The following is a 17,900-nucleotide window of genomic DNA, read 5'->3' on the forward strand; positions in this document are numbered from 1 at the left end:
TAATCCACTCTATAAAAATTAAATAAGCTACAAATATATTAACAAGTGTAATAGATACTAATATATGTAGAATGTGCATGTGGAAGAAGAAGAGACAAAAAGTTCCAGGGGAGTTTGCAGTTGATGTCAGAAGTATACGTACAACTTAGCCAAATACATTTAAACTCTCAAATATTAAAATCTTCGTTTTTCACAAGTCCCGACATTTAATCGTTGAAAACATTGCCTGTCTTAGGTCAGTTAGGATCATTATTTTAAGAATGTGAAAAGTCAGGATAATAGTAGAGAAATTATTTATTTCAGCTTTTATTTCTTTCATCACATTCCCAGTGGGTCAGAAGTTTACATACACTTTGAAAGTATTTGGTAGCATTGTCTTTAAATTGTTTAACTTGGGTCAAATGTTTTGGGTAGCCTTCCACAAGCTTCTCACAATAATTTGCTGGAATTTTGGCCCATTCATCCAGACAGAACTGGTGTAACTGCATCAGGTTTGTAGGCCTCCTTGCTCGCACAATCTTTTTCAGTTCTGCCCACACATTTTCTATCGGACTGAGGTCAGGTCTTTGTGAGGGCCACTCCAATACCTTGACTTTGTTGTCCTTAAGCCATTTTGCCACAACTTTGGAGGTATGTTTGGGGTCATTGTCCATTTGGAAGACCCATTTGTGACTGAGCTTTAACTTCCTGGCTTATGTCTTGAGATTTTGCTTCAGTATATCCACATAATTTTCCTTCCTCATGATGCCATCTATTTTGTGAAGTGCACCAGTTCCTCCTGCAGCAAAGCACCACCACAACATGATGCTGCCACCCCCATGCTTCATGGTTGGGATGGTGTTCTTCGGCTTGCAAGCCTCACCCTTTATGTACCCTTTACGAAATTACGTTAATCTCTAGCAGACAGAACGCGTCTCCTTCCTGAGCGGTATGATGGCTGCATGGTCCCATGGTGTTTATACTTGCGTACTATTGTTTGTACAGATGAACATGGTACCTTCAGGCGTTTTGAAATTGCTCCCAAAGATGAACCAGACTTGTGGAGGTCCACCATTTTTGTTTCTGAGGTCTTGGCTGATTTCTTTTGATTTTCCCATAATGTCAAGCAGAAAAGGCACTGAGTTTGAAGGTAGGCCTTAAAATACATCCACAGGTACACCTCCAGTTGACTCCAATTAGCCTATCAGAGACTAATTAGCTAATAGCCTAAAGGCTTGACATAATTTTCTGGAATTTTCCAAGCTGCTTAAAGGCACAGTTAACTTAGTGTATGTAAACTTCTGACCCACTGGAATTGTGATATAGTCAATTAAAAGTGAAACAATCTGTCTGTAAACAATTTTTAGAAAAATGGCTTGTGTCATGCACAAAGTAGATGTCATAAACAACTTGCCAAAACTATAGTTTGCTAATATGAAATCTGTGGAGTGGTTAAAAAATTTGTTTTAATGACTTCACCTTAAGTGTATGTAAACTTCTGACTTCAACTATATGTTTATGTGAAAGCTGTTTATACTGTATAGGCTAGATACTTAAAACTCACTCTGTACCACAAGGAACACAACACATATAGGCTGCCTTCCTTTCAATTTTAAGACACAACATAACACTTTGCAATTACAAACAGATGTTCTCATTCAAAGGTTGTGCTAGAAAAAGTCTTTATCACCCTGACGGACTGAGTTAAAGTTAAAAAGCACATACACATAAGGCTTCACGGACCTTTAGTGTGCCTGATATCAACTTAAAGTGACACAGATGAGAAGCGAGCACATGATAAAACAGGTACTCCACTAAAACAACTGAGAATTCTGCTCTAAATGTCATGTTTGGCAAGTATAATTGGCAGAAATGGTGAGGCAATTTTTTTCACGCTTTTTGCTCTTATACTTTTTTGCGCTTTATTATCATGCAGTAACACACTGACATACTGTAACAATTGATGTATGCACTCATGAAATCAGAGATACTCCTCGAAAAATCTGAACAAAAGTGGTCAAAAGAGACACAGTACAATCAGGAGTAAATGGTGATGTGTCTGTAAATGGTGATGAGTGATGACGCCTGTCCACTTGTGATCGAATTGCCCTAAATGAAATAAACAGGGCAGGGCGCACACACACACACACACACACACACACACACACACACACACACTGCAAGAGTGTGAGAGAGAGAGAGAGAGAGAGAGAGCGAGAGAGAGAGAGAGTGAAATCAAAACTGATGCACATGGTTTAAAGTTTTTTTTTTTTTTTATCTGTCAAAATGACAAAAGGCATTTGGAAAGTATTTAGAATTATCCGTCAATGTTTAAAAAAAATGGTAAATTATGGAGAACATTCGGTTAATGCAGCCCCTGCTCTCATCTGCTCAAAAAATGTTGTAACTATGGAAACTGATGATTGCTTTTGCTGTTTTTTATTAGGCTTGATGTTACAAACTTTCACAATCAAAATATTTAGGGAAATGGTTAGTAAACAGCACTGAGCCCAAGGCAAGCAGCACAATTCCCACACCAAAATGTAGAGCACTCCAAACCTCCACAGACTAGATTGCCGGGCTTATCAGGTCCAAGCAGGTTTCACAGATCCTGCTTTGTGTGTGGAACTGGGACTACATCAATTTAGAAGCCCAAGTGGGTAAAACTGAGCCCAGATAAAGAAATGTGTAGGTAACAGAACTTTGAAGGTGACAACAAATTTCTGCCTAAATGCATTTGCTGTGGAGCCTGAGATCATTTCTCGATGTTGTCTGCTGTAACAATTTGGGTAGTCTATACACTTTTAAAATTAATGCTTCTGCCATAGGATATACTTTTAAAGTTCCACACATAACATTTTTTTTTTACTTCTCCAGACACCTGATCTTCAGATATGCTCAACTAAACAACCTAATGCAACAAGAAAGTTTTTTATTTTATTTTTATTTTTTTGGTGATAACATTTTTATTGATTTTTCAAAGCAAAGAAAAACGAAACATATATACAATGAATCAACATTAACACCCACTACTACCACTCCCCAATCAAGAACACCGCCCGACCCCAAAAGAACATCCCAGTGGTCTTATATATATATATATATATATATATATACACACACACACATACACATACATACACACACACAAACATATATATATATATATATATATATATATATATATATATATATATATATATATATATATACATACACACACATACACATATATACATACACATATAATAAACATACAACTCTAAACTATACCTCTCTCTCCAGACCCACTCTGAGAACCCCCCAAAAACATCAAATATCTACCCCATTTCCCATTAAAAGAATCCCATATCCCAAGCCTTCTACACATTACCTCTTCGAAGGCTGCCACCCTTCCCATCTCCTCGCACCACTCCCGAATTGACGGTGCTCCCACCGACTTCCAACCCCTTAAAACAATCTGCCTGCCTATCATCGCACTGGTGAGGACCCAATCTTTTATGTATTTGTCACCTACGCTGATGACCGCCCCATCACCCAAGACACAGATTCTGGGGCAAAATGAAATCTGAATGCCCAACACGTCACACACAAAACTCTGTACCTTCAACCAAAATTCCTAAATCTCAGCGCACCACCAAAAAACATGGGCCGTGTCTCCATCCTCCGATTGGCAATGCCAGCAGGTGGGTATATCTTTAAGACCAAGCCTATACAGTCTAGAGAGTGTCCAATTGAATCTATGTAGAATTTTGAATTGTATAAGTTGCACCCTTGCATCTCTAGATACAGACTTGACGTTTTTTAGAATCCCAGCCCACACTCCATCCTCCAATACCAAATTAAAATCTTTCTCCCATAATCTCTTGATAGAGGTTAAAGCTCCATTCCCCAGACTCTGAACTAGCAGGGAGTAATACACTGATGCCTCATGACCTTTTCCAATAGCAGTAATCACCTCTCCCAAAGTATCTGCCGCTTTAGGGGGGTGAACAAGAACGTTTTTAATCTCAAAAGAACCATATAGCAAAATCAAGAACCCTTATACAGCGGGAAATGGTTCTTAATAAAGAACCATTGAAAACATGATCACACTGGAAATCGACATGTTGCTTCCATAATCAACCACATAATGCCAAGTAACTGACAAGCGCCATCCCCCATCAGACATTTTTGCATAATTTCAACTGTGGTAAATTTTCTCTCTAGCGCTACTTATAGCGTGTTATGCAAGCAACATCTGAGACACAGACTCTGGTCCCATGGGAACCAGAAAGTAATCCCGTTCACATAAACAATGATGAGCAGAATTCAGAGGTTGCATTTTCAGTCTAAAATTACATTTCCACACCACTGACGGTTAGGTTTAGGGTTGGGGTTTGGATTTGGGTTAATAAAATATGCATTCCTGTTGACTGTATTTCATCATTTACTCACTTTTGCCACCATTCTGTGTGCATTTCACCCCGAAACTGAAGCTCACTCGTGCAAATACCTTCAACAACACTTCCAGTTTTGGCCACTTGTTTCAGTAAGCACAGACCGATATCAGCAGCAAAATATTTGACCTACTGCCACTGAATTCACAGTGATCAGTCTGTTGAAATCCCTTCATTTTTAAAAGTGTACATTTGTCCATAATTAATATATCTATGTTGTTTATCTCTGCTATCCACACAACTCACAAACAAACTAGAGCCTGACTGGTATGGGATTTTTGAGACCAATACCGATACCAATTTTAGAGGGGGAAAATTCACTGATTACCGATATGGTGGCCGATATAGTTCATTTTTGATCTGGAATGAAAACAGACATTTTCTATGTGGATTGTGCAGCAATTTTGCACCAATATGACTATACAAAGGCACTCAGAAGGCTGCTTTCTTAAACAAATACTTTTATCAAAGAATATTTGACATTATTATTACATATTTTAACAAATTCTAGAAATGAACACTGAGAAAATAAAGAATAAATAAAAATACAAAAAATAACTAAATAAACATCAGTACTGTATGTTCAGTATCAGTCAGTTGCTGACCATTTAAATAAAGAATAAATTCAACAAAAAAAAAAATAGCTAAATAAACATCAGTACTGTTTAGTATCAGTCAATTGCTGAACATTTAAATAAAGAATAAATACAAATAAAATAAATAGCTAATAAACATCAGTAGTACTGTTTAGCATCAGTCAAATGCTGACTATTTTAACAATGCCAGTCAATTAGGGGCAGGTGTAAACAAGAAGCATTTACACCTGCCGATTCAAGAGAAAAACAACGGCAACGGAGCTACACCGTATTCTGCTATTCAAGTTCAGGGGAAACTTTCAACGGTGGAAAACCAGACTTTTAAATATTACATTTTGTAAATGCAATGACTGGAATTGTTCACTTGAAGGGGGTACCAAACTGCAAATCCTGAATAAAATAGTTTGGTGAACACATGTTTACACATTAGCTTCCACTCAGCTGACAAGGTATGAAAGTAGCTACGTGGTTAGCTAGTTAGCTATAAGCTTGTTGTCACGGAGAGTAAAAGATGGACTTTATTTACTTTCCAACATTGCATCTCACCAACTAGGTAACAACGTAGCATGAAATCAACACTCAACAGACACAATCCACCACCGCACCATTGTCTGCTGAGCTGCAAAAAGATGCTCTGATGTTTACCTTTCAATCTGCTACATTACTTACTGCACTGACAAACTATAGATGGCTAACATAGCAAACAGATGTGATAAACATGAGTGACATGGTTGTCAGGGACAGGGTTAATGTTATATTAGTTATATTGAAAAGGGAAAATGATGGGGTCATTATTAACTTTCCAGAATGTATTTCACAAACTAGTTAGCAACTTACCGCGAAGACACCGTTTACCTCTGCACTGTCTGCAGAACCACCATCAACTCAGCTCTGTAAACAATGGAGACGGAGCGTGCTCTGCTGGACAAACTATGTTATGAATAAATTCTAAATCACCCCAAGCATTGTTTTCTGCATTATATGTTCTGACAAAAAATTTTCATATCTGCGCATATCAGAAAACACATACGCCGATACCGATATATCCGTGAAAGGCTAATATCGGCCGATAAATCGGTTGGGCACTAGTCATAACTAACGTGATTTGATTTGCTCAATGAAAAACAAATAATTCTGTATTTCATAATTACTGTCTTTGCATATTTAACTAAACTACTTTGGGGATTCAAATTTAAGTAAGTCATTGATGTGATTCATGCTGCAGGTGCTGACTGCTGCCCCACACAGATCGACTGTGAGCTCAGACCCATCATGGCTGATTATTCTCTCTAATTACATTTGCAGGTGATGGGTGCACAGTGTGACCCAGTCTCCTCCACCTCTGATATTATTTCACATATGACCATTCCTCATCCTCAGGCACATCAGAGTAATTGCTACCACCACCACAACCACAGGGATGGAGTAATAAAAAGCCTTTAAAGATAAGTGCTAAATACACAAGCCCCCCTCACAAGATGTCTTGCCACGTAGAGCCAATGTGATGAAGGATGGATGGATGTGGATCAGCTGCACAGATGTAGCAGGAGGGCAGGGGGAGGTTTAATAAGAGCTCAGGAGAGATGGGGCAGAAATGTTGTGCTACTCTGTGATAAGAGTGAAGGGAACAAACACTTGCAGTCTACAGCAGATCAGAGAGAGTGAGCGAGAGGGAAAAGCAGATGAAAGCTTAAAACAATCAGCTGTGTTAATCTGCTAGGTACAGCAGCTGCTCCTGGTGTATTCTAAGGTGGCTGGCTGAATCGGATCCTTTAGGCCCTTATTAGCCTCACTCAACCAGGTCTGCTGTGTCCAAATCCAGGTCACACCTCCTAAAAAACTTGTTTCCTGCTGTCCCCCTCGGACTATCCAAGGTAATGTGGATTACTGTCCTACAGAACCAATCTCGCCTCTAAACCATCCTTAAACAGCATGTTCAGAGGCAGTGTATGAGTATGAGTACCCCAGGGGGCACTCAAGGTTCCAGGTGGTCCTATGAAAGATCACACTTTCACTTTGTTCAACATATAAATCAGAAATGATTACTATCAGTACCATCTGTCAATGAATTCAAATGAATATTCATGATTAATATCATGATTTATTTCCTTTCAAACACAGAAATAATGTAAGTTTTGTAAATTTGTGTGGATGAGCCTCAAAGCAGAATATATTTGCAGAGACAAACAGAGGCAGATTCCTCACTCGCACTTCTCTGTCATTTACAATACTATAATGTTCTGTCCTATTCTCCTCCTATCACATCAATGTACAGAAACCAAATAAAATTATATGCAGTTTAAGAACAATTAGGGGTGGCCAATATAAATAGTATTCTGATGACATCACGACAAGCGCCATCGCCATATTGTCTGGAGACACCAATCAAAACAGTTTGTAGAAAGAGTATTACTAAAACCACGTAATGTTTAGTGTAGTATTTCTAGTTTGGTATAAACTATAAAATGTATACACTTTATAAACTGTTTGTTTTGATTTTTAAATGGTAACCAGTTGAATAGTGCTATAATCTGGCCAACCGGCGAAAAACACAAAGGAGTGGACATCAGAGTACTTAGTAGGAAAAGAAGGGATACGTAGACAGGAAGAATCAAAGGAAAAAGTTGCAGCTGGGTGTATTCTGATCACGTCTTTTATATAAATATAGGAACTGTAAGGATATATATCTCATTGTTACTGGAGTAATATAGACAAGTGATGGCCAGCTAAAGGCTATGGTACAGTCAAATGGCACGCTAATGTTTACCTGGCTGTTTCTCTAGTTTGTAAGTGTTCTTCTGTTGCCGTCTTGGCCCTTTAGTAAAATATGTATCTCTTGTACACTGGTATAAATGCTAAAATGTAAACCTGCAACACTAGAATTCAATAATGACAGATTAATATAAGAATTATAATATATTGAATAATTAATTCACTAAGAATGAATTGCACCTGGTAAAAGCACAGTTTTTTTGCACGCTTTGGCTTTGCTGGTTTAGCGCCCTATTCACAAAAGTAATTTATGCAGATCAGGTAACGGCACCCACAAATTTTCTCCTGAATGCAATTCCGATCTTGCGGGCTGGTTCTGAGCACTATATTGCAAAGGATGCAGCAGACCACCGCGATCTAGCACACTCTGCCAGGACTGTATGTAGCATCACTCCACTACTGTGATCCAGGCACCTGAATCATCTCTTTAACATGCTGAAAGTGCGCTTGACTACACCGTACATCTGGACATATGTCAGATAATAATGCTCTTCTCCATAATTTTATCATTTTTTGGTTACCACAGTTTACTACCTGCTTTTCTCTGGCATTTACAGCGAGATGCTATTTGCCCCGCGCAACTTTTTGTGTTGTTTTGTGAGTAAAGCGAAATCTATAATGAGCCTAATTTACATAAAAAGGAGGTGTGCTTGCATGGAAGGAAAGACAATGACTTAATTTAAATACTCAAGATGCACAGCTATTTCAGCACTGATTATGCCTGCTTAAACTAGATTGCGGGTGTTTAATAAATAAGACACAGGTTTTTGCACTGAAATACCACACGCAAAAGTGGTGCAGCTTAGTGAATTTGTCCCTGAGCTTTTTAAATAAATTAATATATTTTGTTCCTAACACTGACCAGTAAAACCAAAAATCAATAATTTAGAAATGGTATTTGTACGTACACCAAAACATATCAAATAGTCCTGAATGCACTGGGCCACATGCTTATGTAATACCACATGTGATTTATTGTTCCAGATTCTTAGATCAATACAGCCTTTGACAGCTGATCTGTCCATCTTAAAGAAAGGATAGGCCTCTCTGTGTCTAATCCTGCAGAAATAGCTATTTCTCCTCAATAATCCCCATATAAGGCATTCCCTGAAGATATGATGTGTAGCGCAGATGAGGCTATATAGAAGCACCTATAGCACATATTCTAAAGCACAAAAGGAGTGTGTGGTCAGCTAGTTTGCAGTTTCCCAGGTGTCTCTGAAGCCCACACAGGCACACAGCAGTGTGTCAGGAATAAGAGGCTCAGGACCCAAGCGCAGAGACTCAAAAAAACAAGGAATTTATTTAAATACAAAAATGAATCAAAAACAAACCAAAACTCCCACAAGGGGAAAAACAAACATAAACTACCCTGTAGGGGAAAAATGTGTCCAGTTTGGGGCAGAGGGTAACGGAAATGGGCTGGACTGGAAAATGGGGCAAACACACAGGACCGACTGGACGGGGAACAGGACCGACCGGAACAAGACCAACCAACAGGACCAACTAGAATAAACACAAGACACACAAGACAAACTGGCACTGGGCAGCACACACGAGGAGACTAAAATAGGGAGAGAAATCAACAGGTTAACAAGACAGGGCAGGTGTGACTAATAAACTAATAATGGGCAAACAAGGAGACGGGGTATGACGTAAGACAGAGAGACGCGATGATACAGAAACAAAGCCACGTGCTCTCACATGAAAACAAAACACCCGAATGGCATGAGCGCACACCGCCAAAACAATGAGGCGATATACGTCCACGCCGACCGCCAAACAAGACGAGAGAACGCATAGCAACAAAAAAAAACCAAGCGATGCCACGCATTCTCACACTGAACAAAACCTGAGCATACATTGCGAGGCAAACGCCACGCGATGCACACAACAGGCGACAAAAAAAGACAGGACACCTGTGTTAAGAGTTCGGCCACACACAAACCCGAAACCTCAGACCATAAAACATAAAACACAACAGAAATGGAGGGAAGGGAGGGAAACCAGGGAGAGAACTTAAGGAAAGGGGTGGGGTCCGACAGCCTGGGAGGAGGCCTCAGGACAGAGGCGGGGTCTGGAGGCCTGGGAGGTGGTCTCAGGGCATAGGCGGGGTCTGGAGGCCTGGGAGGGGGCCTAAGGGCAGAAGTGGGTTCTGGAGGCCTGGGAGGAGGCCTCAGGGTGGAGACAGGGTCTGGCGGCCTGGGAGGAGGCCTCATGGCAGAGGCGGGGTCCAGCGAACTGGGAGGAGGTCTCAGGGCAGAGGGGACAAAATACTGGGCGGTGGCCGCTAGACAGGGGGCAGTGAACTGGAGGGTGGCCACTGGACAGGGTTCAGGAGGGAGTGGCTCAGGAGGCGGAGCTGTGGAAGGCTCAGGGGGTGGAGCCGTGGAAGGCTCGGGCACTGGCTGCAACAGGAGAATGGCCATGAACACCGGCAGAGACTGGCGAATGGTCTCCTTGGTCGTGAGCACTGGCAGTGACAGGGGAATGACCTCCTTGGTCGTGAGCACTGGCAGGAACAGGGGAACAATCTCAGTGGCTGTGAGCACAGGCAGTGACAGGGGAACGACCTCCGTGGTCGTGGTTACTGGCAGTGGTAGGGGAACAGCCTTCGTAGCTGTGAGCACAGGCAGTGACAGGGGAACGGCCTCCGTGGCCGGGAGCGCTTTCAGCGACTAGGGAGCAGGAGACCTTCTCCTCCTCCTCTTCTGGGCAGCCGGGAGCACTGCTGTGGGATCGGCCATCATGAAGATTCTGGCACTGGGACGGCCGAGGCTTCAGGTACTGGCTCTGTCACAGCTGAGGCTTAAGGCGCCGGCTCTGGGACGGACGAGGCTTCAGGTGCCAGGTCTGGGACGGACAAGGCTTCAGACACTGGCTCTGGGACGGACGAGGCTTCAGACGCTGGCTCTGGGACAGACGAGGCTTCAGACGCTGGCTCTGGGATGGACAAGGCTTCAGGAACCGGCTCGTTGACCGTGGCAGTTGTTGGCGCGGCTCGTTGACCGTGGCAGGCATGGGCGCTGGCTCATAGGCCATAGCAGGCGTGGGTGTTGGTCATTGGCTGTGGCTTCAGACATTGGCTCTGGGACGGACAAGGCTTCAGGAACCGGCTCCTTGACCGTGGCAGTTGTTGGCACGGCTCGTTGACCGTGGCAGGCATGGGCGCTGGCTTATAGGCCGAAGCAGGCGTAGGTGCTGGTCGTTGGATGTGGCAGGCGTGGGCGCTGGCAGCAGCAGGGGAACGACCTCCGTGGCCATGGGTGCTGACAGGGGAACGGCCTCCGTGGTCGTGGGCACTGTCAGCGACTGAGAAGTGGGCACCCTCCTCCTCCTCCGGGCAGAGGGAAGTACTGCTGATGTAGCAGCCTTTGCCTCCTGGCGGTCAGCAGCAGTGGGCTCGGCCAAGGCATCCCAGGTGTGTCCCAGGCGATTTTACACGGGATGCGGTGGGCGGCAGGCTTTGCTTGCGATCTTGCCATTTCTCGTTTGTACAGGCGTTTTCCATTCACATGAGAAGTGGTGCGAAACGTGCCAGTAGAATGCCACCCACTGTTTCAGCTAAGTTACTGCATCTATGAGGTGATTACTGTAAATATTGTATTAGTTTTATAACTATAAATATTGTAATAAGCTATTTTTATATTAATATAAAATTATAATATCAAGGCTAAACAATGTAATTGTAAATATTAATGGCGTCTTGCCACCTGTCTCCACATTTGATGAGTTCCGCATTTTTTAAAGACTAAAGAAACAGACTGCATGTTACTTCATATTTGTATTGGCAAATTGGTATAGAATAAATAAAATCACATCAATAATTAAAATGAGAGGGCTACAAATGAACATTCAAAATTCATAAAACACCTGCCTGTTTATCTTAAGTTGATGTTTCAAACACCTGTTGCAGAAGAGAAAATTTAAGTATACGGTCCATGACACATTTGTATACACTGCACAATCGTCTATTTTCCAGATATAAGCTATACATGTTTCCGTAGTCTATTTTCACCTGGTACACCGACTCATCCACTCACAGCTTTCCATGAGGCTGTTTTCCTATTCATGTCTCTATAAACGCTCAAAGAAACATTATATAGCTCAGGAAATTCAGCAACAGTGAGAATATTCATCTCCATGTTGCTTTTGACTACATAAAATCTAAATGTCATTTGATTGGTTGTGAATAAATTTGGCTCTGATTGGTCAGTGACAAGCGGCAGCCATGGAGAGATAAAATATTTTTATCTTACGCGGTGTGCGGTGTGCAACGCAAGCAGTCGTGCACAACAAAGCGGCAGGATTCTCGTGAATGAGCTTGAAAAGCGGCACCACTTCGACTGCCACCTCGGTTTTGCCACCTGTCACGTCTCTCTCATTGAAAATGAACAGGGAAAGCGCGGTGACCGCGTCCCGTGTAAAAACGCCTTTAGTCTTTGTGTATAGAATGCCCTCATGTTCTCTGTCTTTGTCAGTTCTTGTCCTTTTGTTAGGCTGTTTTGTGGTTAGTTGGGTTTTGAGCTTATGTTTTGGTGTTCATGTTCTCTCTTGGCTTCTTTTACTTTATATTTTGTGTTTCTTGAAAAAAAATCTGATCCTCATATCGCTGCTCCTTAGACTCCACATTACAACATCTTACTGTACCATTTTATAAGTAACACTTGCATTTAAGCAAAAAAAAAACACCTGGCACATGGCTTATGCACAATGACTTCATTACCTGTATCAGTACAAATTATTCCAACAATAGACCCGTGGCAGAGTTAATGAATTGAAACATAGATTTCTTGCTAGTATTGAATGTTCTTTGCTGTGCGGGGTGGGGGGGCATTAGTGTTTCTAATGATCTCTGTTGTGAAGGCCCAGTGATCCACACTCAGTTACAGGCATTGATTATCCACCTCCTGCTTTTCATGGATGAAAATGTTTGTTTTAAATCATGCAATTTACTACAGGTGGTTTGTGCTCTGAGGAATCAAATACTTTAACACAATTTAACTGCTAACGATGAAAGATCTTCAGTGTTTTGATGTATTTCAAACAGTCTATTCTGATAAATAAGCCTCAAATGGCCTTTTACCTCTTAGCCTAATAGTTTAGGATCTAAACTATTCAAACACAGGCTGTAGAATCAGTCAAAAGGAGATGTAACTAAGGAACTATAGAGTCACACTGACTACAACTAAGCTTTCATCAAGGCTATTAAAGGAATAGTTCACCCAAAAATGAAAATTCTCTCATCATTCACTTACCCTGATGCCATCCCAGTTGTGTATGACTGTCTTTCTTCAGCACACCACAAATGAAGATTTTTAGAAGAAGATAGAACTCAGACAGGTCCTTATAATTGAAGTACACAGGTGCCAGCAAATTTGATGGTCCAAAAGTCATATTTAGGCAGCATAAAAGTAATCCATGTGACTCCAGTCGATCAATGAATGTCTTCTGAAGCAAATCGATACGTCTGTGTAAAAAATAAATAGATAATTAAAACGTTATTAACTTTTAAAAAGCACTTCCTGCCGGGGCCTGGGTAGCTTAGCAAGTAAAGACACTGACTACTACACCTGGAGTCGCAAGTCCGAATTCAGGGTATGCAGTGACTCCAGTCAGGCTTCCTAAGCAACCAATTGGCCCGGTTGTTAGGGTGGGTAGAGTCACGTTGGGTTAACCTCCTTGTGGTCACTATAATGTGATTCTCGCTCTCGGTGGGGCGTGTGGTACGTGGATGCCATGGAGAAAAGCGTGACCCTCCACACGCGCTAGGTCTCTGCAGTTACGTGCTCAACAAGCCACGTGATAAGATGCCCGGATTGACGGTCTCAGACGCGGAGGCAACTGAGATTCGTCCTCCGCCACCCGAATTGAGTCACTATGCCACCAAGAGGACTTAGAGCGCATTGGGAATTGGGCATTCCAAATTGGGGAGAAAAGGGGAGAAAATAAAAAAAGCACTTCCTGCCAGCAGCTGACGCAAAGCGTGATGTAAGCGCGTCAGCGAGTTTACACCAGAATTCAGAAGCGGCGCTTATTTACAACAGAAGAACGAACGTCACACAAGAGTTCGGCCATTTCAAACTGCATCAGAGCCCTGGAAGCACCGATTTAAAGTTAAAAACATTTTAATTATCGACTTGTTTTTTACATAAACCTGTCGATTTGCTTCAGAAGACATTCGTTGATCGACTGCATTACTTTTATGCTGCCTAAATATGACTTTTGGACCGTCAAAGTGCTGGCACCCGTGTACTTCCATTATAAGAACATGATTATAAGGACTCTGTCTTCTTCTAAAAATCTTAATTTGTGTTCTGCTGAAGAAAGAAAGTCATACACATCTGGGATGGCATCAGGGTAAGTGAATAATGAGAGAATTTCAGTTTTGGGTGAACTATTACTTTAAACCTGTGTGTGGGCAATTCCTTCAAATAGTGTGATTTAAGCTGGTATTGAAACGCTTTTTGTATTAAGGTGTTTGGAAAATATGGCATGTAACCTAGTCTTTTACATCTTGGATGGATTCGGATAATACTTAAAGTGATAGTTCACCCAATTTTCTCATCATTTACTCACCCTCGTGCCATCCCAGATGTGAATGACTTTCTTTCTTCTGCTGAACACAAACAAAGATTTTTAGAAGAATATCTCAGTTCTGTACATTCATACAATGCAAGTGAATGGTAACCAAATCTTTGAAGGTCCAAAAAGCACACAAAGGCAGCATTAAAGTAATCCATATTACTCCAGGGGTTAAATTTATATCTTCAGAATTGATATGATAGGTGTGGGTGAGAAAAAGTTCCTTTTTTAATATAAACTCTCCTCCCAGCCAAGTAGGTGGCGATATACACAAAGAATGTGAATCACCAAAAACAAAAGAAGAATGTGGAAGTGAAAGTGGAAGTGGAGATTTATTGTAAAAAAAAGGACTTAAATATTTATCTTTTTCAATACTTATCTTTTGATGATATAGATTTAACAACTGGACTCATATGGATTACTATTATGCTGCCTTTATGTGATTTTTGGAACTGCTAATTTCTGGCCACCATTCGCTTGCATTGTATGAACATTCAGAGCTGAGATATTTTTTTCTAAAAATGGGTGAGTAAACAATAAGAGAATTTTCATTTTTGGGTGAACTATACCTTTAAGTATATAAAATATTGTACTTAAGTTTTAGTGTTAATGATAAACAAGGGCCCATGCCTTATATAGTCCACAATAGGGTGATACTCACAAAACCTGTCAAGAAAATGTCCTGGTCATATTTAAAATCAAATCAATACAAAAATATTAAATTATATTGTGCATAAAGAAAATTAAGCTGACATTTAGGACCTTTAAGATATTTTGCATTGTGCCATTATTTTCAGTACCCTTCAGTAAATTTTTGCTACCCTCAATTATCATTACCGATCATATCGATTACAGTTGTTTTAAATGATGGTTCTCATTAACGTAACACATTCATTTTTTACTGTATTGCAATTTTTTTTTTATTACAATCAGTGAAAATGAAAGGCAGTATAAAGGGAGTACTACTATTACGTATGTATAAATACTTTACAATTTAATAAATATTTTCTCCATGTTGCAGTAATAAGAATATAATAATGACCATCTTCTTTGCATTGTGGTAATGTCAATTGGGGGTAAACTGTGTGCAACCAGCAGTCATAAAAATATTGTCACAATGTAAAAAATCCTAATGGCCCTAAAACTAACCTTTATTTTCTATATGTAAAATATAATAGCCTAATTTCTTGTTTGTTTCTTTTGATTTTAGAGTAATACAGAACCAGGACATTTTTTTCAGACAGGTTTTGTGAGAAACGCCCAAAAGAGGGTCAGCTTCAAACCTTCAGGTTTGTCAAAACAGAGTCTTTCAAGAGTAAAACCTAGAATTAAATAGGTTACCAATGCAAAAAAAAAAATAAATAAATAAATAAATAAATAAATAAAGCAAACGTGTGGTGTAGTAATTTTGCAAGGCAGCATATGTGGTGTTCCAAGTTTTGTAATATCCCTTTTGAGGTCACTCAAAACAGGTCACTATAAACAACAAAATACTGGTAAGCTGCTGCAATGCCATCTGTTTCTCCACTATATGAAGCTTTCTCAATTTAATGTTATAATGGTTATAATATGCCTCCCTGGAGGTACAAAAAAACAGCACCACATCAGCAACTTGTCATGTTTGAAACACAGTCCAAAACCCTGACAAAGCAACCAATGCCAGTTTAATATGTTTCTCAACATTTCAAAACATCCAAAGTGGCATGAATGCATATGCATGCAATTTATTATATTGAATAAATATATTGACCAGTTTGTATAAAATTAGACTGGACAAAATCATGAACAATGTACAGGATGTACAGGATCCCTATCATTGATAATGTTTTATATAATGTTTTATATTGTTAACTTCTATATGTGTTAGATCCTTATCAATGTCTATGCAATTACAGTGTCACTTGAATCTGATTCTAGAGAAACTTCATGATTTAAGCAGTTCGTGTTTGTGTGAGTGGCACTGCATTACTGTAACACATTGTTTAATTAGATTATGTCAAAATGAGGATAATACAGAGGGAGTGTTGGACAATCCCTCTTTTGGAAGGTTTCCCTAAATGTGACCTCAAAATAACTGTTCAGGCTAAATTTAACATTCTTTAGACTTAAAAGGATATACTGCAGCACAATGACACAGTTTAGTCTTGTCTGCAAAGACTAAGAGTGAATTTGTACCTTGTCCTTGCTTGTAAATATGTCAGGGCAATTCATCAGATTACAAGATCCTCTGACTTGAAGCTTGCTACAGATTAGTCTGGACAATTGTCATATATCACAGTGCCTAAAATCACGGTCACTCCTTTCAGGTCTTGCCTACAAATTGATCTGTTGTGTTAACAAAATTGTGTTGGTCTGGGTTAATAATAGTTTAGTATGGCTTAAGAGATGAGTGTAAAGCATTAAAGGATACAGAGCATTTGTTATGACATTCCCAGAAGTCCATGGCGAAGACAGATTATGAATTAACATTGGCTATGATGATGTACACAACATGTTAAAGAGTGTGAATATATATAACATCCCATAAATACTAAATCCTGTGGAGTTCTACAGGTGTTCTCATTTCATTTTCATTGTTTGCCTCTACACTAACTTCTTTGTAATATTAACCCTAACCCATTCTACAGTTATATTATTAAAATAGAAGAATGTATCGTGAGAAATAAGCAAAGCCTAAAACGAAATTGCACACGGGATAAGGTCCTTTCCCTTAACTTTCCCTCAGAGTTGGCTCAACACAGAATTAAATAGAGAAGATTTGGTTATTTCAAAGAGGATATAGTAAGCTAATATTTCTCTTCATAATCTTCTCTCACCTGGAGAGACCCACAGTAAGGTAAGAAACAGAAGTATTCCAGGTCTCCAGTATATCAGCATCTCCATCGCCCCGCGTGAAGCGCCCGTTCGCGCGACACCTCATACAGATTTTAGTGATAGTCACTCCCGCGCTTTTCTTATTCTGACTCGCCTTGTCTTCTGGTTTCCTCCGATCGTTAAAAATGCATTTTCTTTGAAACACAGTCAGTTTCGCTCAATTTCGACAGATGGACCCGTTTCCAGCTTGTAAATAAATCCCATTCCCTCCTCGTCTCTCATCCGCGTAGCGCAGTCACTTGGGAAAGCGCTTTTTGGAAATCTCGGGTGTTTTTTTTTTTTTTTTTTTTCAATGGTCTTTCAAATTTCTAACCAAAATCTCAATGGACAGTTCTTCAGGTACTTTCACACATAAACCGAAGTTTTCGCTCTTTCACTGTAGACGATTCGATGGGGTCAGACACCTGAGCGCGCGATTGCCCTGACACGTCTAGATGTGTTCATAAAGCCACGCCTCTTTCTGCCTACAGGTGTTCACAAACCATCATTACCTCTCCGTCTGAAAACTACATATGAACCTTGCGAATAGTTCAGAATTGTTATTAGCCTATATATTATGAGTTCTTATAAATTGCATTACATTACTATTAGAAAAAAACTTTGATTACTTTGAGTGGGTTTTTGCCTCATGTAGAGCAGGGACTTGAAACGATGT

The 17,900-nt window shown here is 40.3% G+C and overlaps 1 protein-coding gene across 2 annotated transcripts in view; it reads right to left on the minus strand.

Annotated features, from left to right (window-relative positions):
• esamb (endothelial cell adhesion molecule b) overlaps positions 1-17,629 on the minus strand; it is an 80,133-nt gene extending 62,504 nt beyond the window's left edge. For both annotated transcript variants that reach the window (XM_051664818.1, XM_051664819.1), the window contains exon 1: positions 17,188-17,629. In XM_051664818.1, coding sequence (XP_051520778.1) covers positions 17,188-17,254 — 67 coding nt within the window. In that variant the 5' untranslated portion in view covers positions 17,255-17,629. The remainder of the gene's footprint in view (positions 1-17,187) is intronic.
• Positions 17,630-17,900: the final 271 nt, after the last annotated feature.

Source organism: Myxocyprinus asiaticus, chromosome 31, assembly GCF_019703515.2.
Source record: "Myxocyprinus asiaticus isolate MX2 ecotype Aquarium Trade chromosome 31, UBuf_Myxa_2, whole genome shotgun sequence".
NCBI classification, from domain to species: domain Eukaryota; kingdom Metazoa; phylum Chordata; class Actinopteri; order Cypriniformes; family Catostomidae; genus Myxocyprinus; species Myxocyprinus asiaticus.